The sequence below is a fragment of the Centruroides vittatus genome, unplaced genomic scaffold (assembly GCF_030686945.1).
Source record: "Centruroides vittatus isolate TY-2023 unplaced genomic scaffold, ASM3068694v2 contig_3119, whole genome shotgun sequence".
In the NCBI taxonomy this organism is placed as follows: domain Eukaryota; kingdom Metazoa; phylum Arthropoda; class Arachnida; order Scorpiones; family Buthidae; genus Centruroides; species Centruroides vittatus.
Window position 1 is genome coordinate 107,697 of NW_027122010.1, and position 12,203 is coordinate 119,899.

At 29.4% G+C, this 12,203-nt stretch overlaps 1 protein-coding gene across 1 annotated transcript in view; it reads left to right on the forward strand.

Moving 5' to 3' along the window:
* The first annotated feature begins 1,855 nt into the window (after window positions 1-1,855).
* The window catches only part of LOC136973228 (BRISC complex subunit Abraxas 2-like), a 35,621-nt gene continuing 25,273 nt past the window's right edge, over window positions 1,856-12,203 (forward strand). Inside the window, exon 1 of the mRNA XM_067267932.1 lies at window positions 1,856-2,007. Coding sequence (XP_067124033.1) covers window positions 1,924-2,007 — 84 coding nt within the window. The 5' untranslated portion in view covers window positions 1,856-1,923. The remainder of the gene's footprint in view (window positions 2,008-12,203) is intronic.

A 12,203-nucleotide genomic window follows, 5' to 3' on the forward strand; every position in this document is an offset into this window, starting at 1 on the left:
CAGAAGGTAATTTTCGTTTTTTAAATAAAACATAATACAAAATATTATTGTAAATTTTTATAATAAAGTTTTAAAAAGCAAAGATGGTCAATACTCTGATCACTCAATTTGATTCTTATTTTACTAAAGAAAAATCCTGCTACCGAGAATGCCCTTTTCGATTCAATTGATGTGAGTGGAATCGTTATTAATACATTTAAGAGAAGACGGACGTTACGTGTTTTTTCACCTGTAGTCTGGAAGATTTCTAGTTCGTTTTCGAGATGCGTTACGGTACTTCTTTTGCCTGCCAGTATTCTTGATTTGTCTACCCCGGCTACTTTTTTTTTTTTTTTAACTCTTTCCGCCCTGTGGGCACTAAGAGGGCCTCTTTTAGTAGGCCCATTATGGGTTCGGCCAGGCCCACAATGGGGCGACCGGGTGGTGAGGGACGGGGCCCGACATATCCGAACGGACCACCCCCCGAAAAATTCCTGGGGATTATTCGACCCTTTCGGATTCGATCCCGGGTCCCCCAGAGCGGTAGGCTGCCACCTTTACCGCTCGGCCATCCGGCCGTCACCCCGGCTACTTTAATAGCGGCATCAAGCTTACAGCCGGATAATTCGGCAGTTAGTTTGGGTTTGATAATTCGGTTTATGAAGAAAAAATTGCATACTTCGTGCTCCTTTGTATTCTTACATAATTTGCAATAATGCAAATTATGTAAGCTACTGTCGAAATTGTCGAAGCTACTGGGCATGGTCCGATTTGTTGTTCGTTATTCTTCACCTTTACCTTCTTTTTTATCGTTGAGTTCAAAAGCAAAACAAACTTTTTTCTTCACAATATGGCGGTTTGTTGTATAGTGAAGACACTTTCGGTTTCAAGTGCTCAGCTAGTAGCAACAAAGCTTGTCAGGCCGGATGGCTGAGCGGTCAAAGCAACAACCTATCGCTCTGGAGGACCCGCGTTTGAATGCGGATGGGTCGATAAATCCTCAGGAATTTTTCGGAGCGTAGTTTGTCTGGATATGTCGAGCCCATCCGTCCGCTCCATTGTGGGTATGGCCGAACCCATAACGGGCTTGCTAAAAGAGCTTCTCTTAGTGTTCACAGAGCGGAAAGAGTTTTAAACAACCATACAGTATATTATATTTTAATATTAATTATTATTTTTTTCGTAAATAAAAATAATGACCTGTGGAATATTATTAAATTGCACCATTACTGGTTTATGTATTTTTTTCAATTTTGTCTGTTGTATTTCAAAACCATATTTATTTATTTCAGCAAAATTAAAACTTGCAAATCTTGACAACAATTTCACGATGTAGTAATAAAAGTTTTTATTTTCTTTTATTAGTGGGTTCGTATTAGTTTCACTATAAATAATGTAACGAATTCTAAGGCCATTTGTATAAAATACGCAATCGATATCATATTACACTATTGTATTATTTATTATATGAAAAATATATTTTTCAATAATCAGTAATCGGTATTAGAAATGAAATTAATAATTTTCTGTTATATTCAATGATAGATAAGACAGAGGAAAATACATATCGTAACAAACGAATTCCAGTAACGAAATATGTTATAGATTTTTTATATACAGTACTGAATATACAAATTAAGACTATATAAAATCTATAACATACATTACTGAAATTTGTTTTAATTTATATTAATTACACATAAATTAATTTCTAATTAACAACAAAATTAATATAATTTTATTATTGAAATTTGATTACAAGTGAATTCCCTAATTTTTATATTATAAGAAAAATAAATTTTTAAAACGAATTTATTAAATTTTGAAAAATTATTGGCGATAATTCAAAGTAATTTTTTTTTTAATTACGATTTTTCTAAGAAGAATTTTAAGTAAATATATATAAACGTGAAAACAGTACGCCGGACGCCAGTCACAAACAAAATGGCAGCCGATTTGAGTGTCAATATTAGTGGTTCGTTGTTATCTTCCTTATTCTACGAGCATCTAAATGGTCAAGGAGATCAGGTAAGAAAAACGAAAAGAACATTATATGAAGAAGATTAAAAACTCTTAACTAATAACCGTTCCTTATTATTTAACACAAACCGAAAGCAACTTGCGTGCTTTTCCAAGTTTCACTTTCATCAAATTGTTTCTTAAATGTCATAACTAACCAATGTGTAAATTCTATTAAATAAAACTTCATACCCTTTAATTAACTATGACGTTGCTACTTAGCTCTGAACCGATTATTTAATGCTTTTTAATAAATATTGTATTGATAAAAACCGAAACTAATTGTAAAAAAGTTATTACCTTCGTTTCAGAACTATTTGAGGAAGTTTCTATGCAATAGATTCATTTCCTTTATGCTGTATAATCATTTTCTTGAAATTTTTCTTCTGCAAGAATAATTTTGATTCTTTATATAATTGATTTTGCTATATACATTTAATAATGTATTATAATACACTATTTTAGCAAACGATACCAGAGGATAAAGTTGATATAAAATTAATATTTGATTTTGTAAATTACTTTGTGCTATTAGATTGTTTTGTATTTAATTATTAGGATTACCGAGGTTATTTAATTAATTCCGTTACGCCACATAAAGCTACTTCGGATTTAAAATAATTGAAATATGCTAAATATATAATAAAAATGCAACGAAATATTTTGAATTTTTTCTTTATTAAAAGTACAAATGATGTTTTTGAAAATTTCCGACAAAAGGAATCTATATAAACATTACATCTTATCGACAGAAGAATGATGATATGCATGATTTACTTTGTGATTAATTAATTTACTGATATGCAAATAGAAAAATTATTTTTCTTTTAAAAATAATTTATTCATAAACTTTAAATACATCTTTTACTAAATATATATAATGATCAAGAACATACTTTCTGAAATGAAACTATAATTTATAAATTACACATAAAACAAATAATATTGGCATAAATTTTTTGTGATTTTAAATTGAAAAACAAACAATAATAATGTTGATGTTATTGTACTTGGTGTGATTTCTGACACTACTGTTTATCCTCTTGTCCCTGTTTTTGGACACCACCATCATAAGGCAAATTTTTAGCCTTTTTATTTGCACTTTGCATTTCAAATTATTCTTTGTCAAAAGTACAACTTTGGTTTACAAAAGAAATTGGCAATTATTTCAGTAGGATTAGAATTTTTAAAAATTAAAAGCATTCTAAAAACTTACTAATAAAAGGTTGTAATCCTTTTTCTTAAAAATATAAAAATAAAAATGCTATTTTATAAAAACATCTGTGCTTTTTAAATCTTGTTAAGAGATTATATCCTTATTTTTAAATTTTTTACTAAATTAAAATTTTATTGTCTAATAAAATGCAATTTCAATCTTAACTTATAAAAAATAAATTAAATGTGTAATAGTAAATTAAGAATTAAATTTTTGACATAAATTTAAAAAGTTCCGTTGAGATGGAGACAAAAGAATTTTTCCTAGCAGAGTTTGCTGGAAAAAAAAAAATCATAAACACTCCAAAAATGCCTTAAAAATTGCATTAATTACTTTAATCTCTAATATTTTTGGCTGTGTTTAAATGACCTCCTTCAGGTTGGTTAAATAGGGCCAAAAGTGTTAGAGATTAAAGTGATCAAAAATATCTGAAAAATAGCATCTAGTGTTTTTACTATTTTGCATTGCATTTCTCAGTAGTTCAAGTATCATTATGTTAATTTTCTAGTTTAAATATTTTGCATTTATAACAATTAAAAAATTCCCTAACAAAAGTGAATAATTTCGCTCTGAAATCATAAAAAGTTTCTGTAATAACTATTATTTGTCAACTTTAAATTTATAAAGTTTTAACATGTAACATTCAAAGCAGGGAGTCTCCAATCTTTTTCTGAGAAGGACCATGTGAACTGTGAAAGACAAGTCTGGGAGCCGTGTATGAAAGATATAGTCAAAGATTAAGATTTAAATTTCTCCGAATAATAACAGACATAAATCAATGTGAAATTTGAAACTCCTTTTTTAAAAGAATGCCATCAAAATTAAGAATAAGTTTCTTGTGTCATCCAGTATTAAATCTCCTGTTAGAGATTTTAGATTGTTGGGATGATGTTTGATATTTTGATTTCGTGTATTTCCAATTTCAAAAAAATTTTGTTCCCGTGTAGAAGCAAAAATTGAAAATATCTCTAAGCCAACTCCTTAAGACTTATTAAAATTTTCTTCTGGCAGAGATTTTTAAAAATTGAATGAATTTCATTCTTTAAATAAGTTTCCATAAAGATCATTTGCCTCAAGTCTATTAACTCTAGTTGACTTTTGAAAAGTTCATACACTTTAAACTAGTCCAAATGTTGACTACAAAACTTGTTATTGAAAAGGAGCTATAAAGGCCAGATAAATATGCTTTGGGTTGTATTTGCCCCATATACTATCCATGTTAAAGTATTACATTTTTTTCCATTCTGTTTACAATTTTAAAATATATATTTTTTTAAATTGTAAATATCAAAATACCAAAAATTTTTTCTGCTAATATTACAAAATTATTATTAACAAGACATGTGATATTTTGTTAATTTAATTTAATGTAAAAGTATTTATGAACTTACAAACATTATATATAAACTTGAGATGATTGACTTTATTTTGTAGGCTAAAAAAATTTTTGAAAGATTGCAAATGATTCTAAATATAAGAAAAGACTGATTTGTTCTGAATGTATATTTTGGCAAGTTTTACTTTTAAAGAATTCTTTTTAAAGTTAGAAGGAAATACTTTTTTTTTTTTTTTTTTGAAGATAGTAGTTTCAGAGTTTAATTAAAAAGCAATTGAAACAGATCAAAGATATTTTTCAATTTTTATCATTTTAAAATATTTTTTTATACAAAATTTGAAAATATATGAAATCTCACTTTGAATTTATAATATAAATTCAGATTAACATATTCATGTGTTATGAATTTTATTATTAAATTTAATCATCAGAGTTTTGGTTATTTATATAATTTCTCAATGAAAATTTTATTGCCAATTAGATTAAGAATTTTTTTAGTAATTAGATTATTGAATAGGACAGTTTATATATTATATTTTTACATTTTATTTGTTAAGTTCTTCATTTATATTGTGTGCATGTGATTTTTGAGCTAAAATACTTTTTAATAGGCACAATTGTATGGAATATAATTCTGAAGATTTAATTTATATTTAATCCTATAATACCAAATTTGTTTAGATATTAAATGAGAAAGAGTGTTTATTGTATAGACTTGTTAAGTACATACAAATAATTCATAATGATTAAATTATTTTACAACTAAAATTTTTGACTTTTTTGTACTTTCTATTTTTGATCTTCTGTTTATTATACTGCCAAAAGAAGCAATATATTGAGTTTTGTTATGATAATATATTAACTGTCTACCCAGATGCCATGTTGATACAGTACTATAGTGTTAATAAATGAAAAAATAATTATCATTTAAAGTTTTGAAACTTGCAACAATTTATTGTCAATTGTTATTGTTCATTCTTTTGCCACTGTATAAAATGGTATTTTTCAATATCTTCAACTGTAGTGATTGTTCAAAAATTTGATTAATCTTCGCATAAAATAAAACATACAGTATTATAGGTCTCTATACATATGTCACATTCAAACTTTAATTTGAATTTATGTTTCACTTATAAAATTCATATGCACGGTTACTTTAAACTAACGTAGCCCAACTGCAACTCACAGCTAGGTATGTTGTGAGGATTGAACTTATTCTATTTAATACAGGAAACATTACAAGTTTTCTTATTATGTTCAATTTTATTTAAGTAAATCTAAAAGTAACAATAATAAGCCAAATGACTACCAGATTAAATTGGGCTACTTTTCTACAATTATTTTTAATTAGTAGTTAGGCTTATTACTAATATATTAGTAGTGGGTTTTGAGATGTTTGCATAAAAAAATTAGTTGTGTTGTATTCTTGCTATTGTCTGCATATTGAATAATAAAAAAAAAGTTCAATCCACACAACATACCAGTTAGTTACAGAACTATGTAGCTGGCCCTACATTAGTTGAAAGTGACTGTGTGTGAAATTAATTTTACAAAATGACAATATCACAAACATGAAATCATGCATCATGTAACAAATATACTATACTCTTACCTCTGATGCTTTGCTTACAAGCTTCTCTCCACAGTCTCCTATGGTACATTGCTGGATTTTTTCAAAAAGAAAAAAGTTGCTTAACTTTCCTGGCAATGTTTAAAAATTTGGTAGCATTATCTGTTAAATAAACAACTAACCCGTTATATATAAAGACCAACAACTGCCGAATTATCGGGCTAGCAAATGGCTATAGTAATATTAATAATTTAAGTTAATTTGGTACTAGAGTTAGGCGTTAGGCGCCATCTCTTGCTAAATTTAATAATTAGAATTTTAATTAAATAATTTAAATAAATTTAGGCTTAACTGGAAGAAAAGAATCGCCTCGAAGCGGGATACGAACCCGCAACTTCTGCTATCCGTGCAGAAGTTGCGGGTTCGTATCCCGCTTCGGGCTGATTCTTTTCTTCCAGTTAAGCCTAAATTTATTTAAATTATTTAATTAAAATTCTAATTATTAAATTTAGCAAGAGATGGCGCCTAACTCTAGTACCAAATTAACTTAAATTATTAATATTACTATAGCCATTTGCTAGCCCGATAATTCGGCAGTTGTTGGCATCATCTGTTATGATATTTTATTAAAAAACTTTTTAATTTTTATAAAATGGCAAATTTTGTGGGTAGAGATGATTTTGCAAAAAAATTGTAAATGCTAATAACAAATGAAATCATTATTAAGTCCAACCCTACTCAAGATTTGACACATGACCTCCCTTTGTCTCCCACCCCTTGACCTATAACCACCAAAATTTAATAACATCAATCTTCCTAATATAAAAATATCCCAAAATTGGATTTTTTTTAAACTTAAGATTTAAATTGTGGATGTACTTCAAAGATGGACTTCCATGCTTTAGAGCAGCATTTCTCAAAGTGGGCGATAATGTCCCCTTGTGGGCAATGAGTAAATCTAGGGGGCGCTGGAGGCAGGGTACTAAACGGTGACCAAAAGCAAAAGTTGGGGTCACTGACAGCTGTTCCCTTTCCTCTGTTAAACTGATGAGAGGAAACATTGCATTTAATGGTTTCCAGATGTTGAGAACAATGTACGGTAAGGGCACAAAGTGTGAGATTCATAGAAAAGTTTTCCTAAGAATATTTCCAATCCTTTCTCATACAAGAGAGAATGGGTTAGGGGCGTTGGGTATAACTTTATGGAACAAAGGGAGTGGTGGATCGAAAAAGTTTGGGAATCACTGCTTTAGAGAATGTATTGGCTTCTCTGTAATTTATTGCAGTATTCTGAATAATAGCTTAGTAAATTTAGTTTTTCTACATGTTTCAGATTGGTCTTTTCCTTAATTGGCTGTATGAGACTGACTTTGTTGATAAGTACCATACCTGTATATTGTTTTCAGTTGCAAATGACTTCAGTTGCAGTAATACTGTGGTCAGCAGGGCCTTTAGGATAGAATAATGATGTTCCTTGATACAAGTATCCCTTGCATAACATGGTAGTTGCATTTTGAAAAAGTGCTGTGTTATATGAAACTAATACAAAACAAACTTTTCGAATGTAACCCCATGTAATGAAAAAAAATATAATTTTGCTAAGAGAAATAAATTATTGATTGCTTTAATAAACATATTTCCAATGAATAATTAACTAAAAATTATAATTAAAAGTACTATATTACATGTTAATATTAATTTTAGTTAAATGAGGGCATTTTGTTTTTAAAAGTATCATTATTATTTGAGATTTTTTACTTTCCTGGCTGTTATATATAACAGAGGGTAAAATTTTTTGACCAAGGCAATTGGTCAAAAAATGCCTTCCCCAAGATTTTTACATTTTTGGACTTAAAACATCTGGAAATATCAAATGCAAAAAAAAATTTCAGGTTTTTCTGTATGTATGGATATTAGTGTGGGTGTGTGTATGGGGTGTGATTTTGTTCACCCTCTGTGCTTTCTTTGAAAATTTCTGAAATTCTGCAGGGAGGTTTGTTAGGAGATTCATGCTATTGAATTTTGGTGATCAAAGGTCGAGGGCTTGGGGAGATAGAGTATTGTGTATATCTCCAGTAGAGTCAAACTTAATGATGATTTTATTCATTATTAGCATTTACAATTTTTTATAAAACCTATCCCCATCTTCAAACTTAAGCTTTTTGCCATTTTATACTAGTTAAAAATATAAAAAGTTTATTAAAAAAATATTATAGATGGCTTCACCAAAATTTTAAATTTTGCTGGCAAAGTTGATCAGCTTGTTGCTGGTTTATTATTGATCTTATTGATCTTGATCACAAAAATATTAGCAACATCTTCATTTCTTTTATTTTAACCATAAAAAATTTTTATGATAAAATAAAATAAAAATACAGTGGAACCTCGCTTAACGAGCATAATTCAGAGTCTTACTCGTAATGCGAAACACTCGTTAAGCAAAACAATTTTTTCCATAGAAATTAATGTAAAATATGATAATGTGTTCCATGCCGAAAAAATACTCAAATGTTTTATGTGTAACGTTTATTCAAAGAAAAATTGTACAATATACACTGTTAAGGAGCATGAATCATCATCATCATTTCTTCTAGTGCGGAATGAACCATCCTGAAATGAGAATTTGATTTGCAGAAACAAAAAAAAAAATCACAGCTAATATATTTGATAAACACTCCAAACGATATGCCAAATTCTTGGGTTATGTAAAGGCTATAATTAAATATTAGAAATTAATTAATTTGACTAGAGGTAGGCAGTTATGTTTCCATCTCGTATTAAATTTAATAATTATAAATAGTTTATTTTTAATTCAGACATTTCTAAAATTTAATTTGAAATTGGTCATTAAATTTAATGACCCAAAAATTTGGCATATCGTTTGGCATGTTTATTATATAATGGGCTATGGTTGTTGGTGTTTATAAGTAATATGTGTGAACACAACTTTGGAAAAATATGTGATTGCAAGCGACACTAAGATGCTAGCGGAACAAGTGCTAAACACAGACTGATGGAGCATGCCGCATGCACACAACTCGGGACTTCCCCTCTCCTCGTCACTCATTATGTGAAACATCGCTCGTTAAGCGAGGCAAATTTTTATATTTTGTTTTGCTCGTTATGCGAAATACTCGTTGTGTGAGGTGCTCGTTAAGCGAGGTTCCACTGTATGTTGTTAATTGAAAATTTGTTTTAGAGGGTTGCGTTTGTTCGGTCAGGTACTGAGTAATTTTTCTTTTTCTAGAATCTGTATTTGAATACCAAATTGTTTGAGTTGAGAACAGTTAGAGTATTGAGATACTGCTGTATTTTGTTCATCATTTTTACAAATTTTTATGGTTTACCTATAGTTAAAAAAAAAGTTAATAACAGTTTTATCTGAGTGTTTATTGAGGGTTAATAACAGTTACCTAAAAATTCTACCTTTTTATTATAAAACACCTTTTATTGGCTTAAAGGTATGTATATCCCAAATCTTTCATATACTGAGGTATCAGTCTCTATTGTTACATAAGAGTATGCATAAAGAGAACAAAGGTGTAATGAACAGAATGTGTCTTCTAAAAAGTCTAGCAAGATGCAATGAAATCAGGCCTATTTATTAAAGTTATTTAATCTATAAAAACAAAACACAGTGACAGTCTTAGTCTGAAAGCAGCAACATCATCTGATTGAAAGGAAAGCTAGTACAATTTTTTTCTTCTTTGTCCTATCAGTTTTCATTAAACCTGACTAAAAACACAAAAAAAAATTTGAAAATTTCAATATTCTAAAAATTGTGGACAAATTTGAGATAACACATGTGCGTACTTGAATAAAAAATATTGAATAAATCATAGAAAATAAACCTACTTTTACCACTTGGTGTTCCTGTGTGATTTGTTCTCAACAGCAACCTTGTACTAATTCCAAAGGAAATAAAAGTAATTGAGAGAACAGCAAGTAATTAAGTGGTAACAAATAAAGGAGTTTGCACTTAAAGGTTGTGAACTTTGTATGGATGATTTCCCAAATTTTCAAATCGTATTAGAGCTAAACCAGAAACAGTGTTGTATGGGGATATCTCTAATTTTCAAACTGTGTTAGAACAAAACCGTGTTGAAGAAGTGCCGTGTTATATGAGGGATATTTATGTTAACAGCTCTGATGTAGATCCATATCTTGTTGAATCTGTTGTCCATAATGGGGACAGAATAAACCCCAGATAAACTATGCTTGTTGATAGGGACTTTAGCATTTCATAATAAAGAGAATATCGTTTTAAATAGATAAGGAGTCTCTGGATTCTGATGGAATGAATAGTTGCTTGTACTCTGGTTTTCTGTAAACTTTAGTTGAAATATGATCATCAATTAAGTGTAGTAGATGTCAACAATGACATTTAAGATTTAATGTTCAGGAAGTGAACTTGATGGTTGCTTTGTTGTTCAAAGTATATTATTTGCTGGATATTACTGATGTTATTTTGTTATTTGTACTGGGTTATTGCATGTTTTGTTTAATGATATACCATGTATACAAAGTTTTCCAGATACAGTCCCCACTGACACATTAAAGACTACTCTGAATATGAAGGCATGTAGCTGTGATCTAAACTCCTCTTGACAATTTTTCTGGTGTATCTCTTTTATGAATTTGCCATCCTGATGTTTTGATAATCTATTGGCTAGCATTCTCATGGCAGTGCCTAAATATATGTAACTGGAAATGATGTTTCCATACTTAAAGGTATGTATATCCCAAATCTTTAATATACTGAGGTATCAGTCTCTATTGTTACTTAAGAGTATGCATAAAGAGAACAAAGGTGTAATGGACAGTGTGTGTCTTCTAAAAAGTCTAGCGAGATGCAATGAAATCAGGCCTAAGTAGGGATTGAAACACACACACAAACTTTTTGTTGCTGACATCCATGGTAGAAAGTGGGAATAATGCCCTTAAATCTCTTTAGGTTAATGAAATTGAATTTTGCCATAGTGTAACCAACCTTCAGAATTGCCAACTTAACAAGCTTTAATTCTTTAATGCCAAAAAATAATGTGTGAGAATTTATCAAGAATATAGTTTGAATATTTAAATTGTGCAAATTCTTTTTGAAATGTTCTACTTTCAAGTGTACTCTAGTGGAAACATTTCCCTTTTGAGTGTATTCTTTTTAAACCGTAGCTTGAAGACCTTTCTAAATAAAGGACAAAAACATTAGTTTGATTAAAACTTCTATGCTGGAAGTGAAAACTGTTTTATTTTGACTGTATATTATTTAAAATGTTGAAACCATAGATTAAACTGAAAACAGACAGTACATATTTAATGGCAAAAATGTTATACATCCAGATAGAATTATTTGATAACTGCAAACCTTGGCAAATACTGTAGCTATATCTCAAACAGATATATAAGTGATTACAGTTGTGGTCCAGTTGCACACCAGGCATTAATAAGGTTTTGATGAGTAAAAAGGCACAATAAATACCGAGGTTGAGGCCGAAGTTTTAAATGTGAAAACGTGTACATCGGACGTTCAGCGCCGCTTTCCTGTAAGCCTAGAAGTTTGGCAATGGCATTTGGTAAGTCAGTGGAATCATGCTTGACATTCCAAAGACCATTGCCAAACTTCTAGGCTTACGGGAAAGCGGAGCTGAATGTACGATGTACACGTTTTCACATTTAAAACTTCAGTCTCAACCTCTCTATTAATTTATTATTTTTTAAATATTTTAATTTTTAAACGAAGGAAGCACATGCACAAGTCATGTTCTTTTTTTTTTTTTATTTTCCTCTTCTAGTGATTTTATTGTTTTACAATTTCAGTATTTACTGCCTATAAGTTAAGAAATATATATATATTTAGTTATTTATTATTAATTTTTGTTCTAGTTTTATTTTATTTACTTATTTTCTCAAACAAATAACACACATTTACTAATCGATTCTTCTTTATCTAGTGTGTTTTATTGTTCTATAGTTTCAGTATTTTCTGCTTGCTGCCTAAAGTTGCCTATTGCTTAAAATGAAATGTTCTACTAACCTAAGAGAGTTTATCGAAGAGAGAGAGAATTAGTATATATGGACTGTTTCAT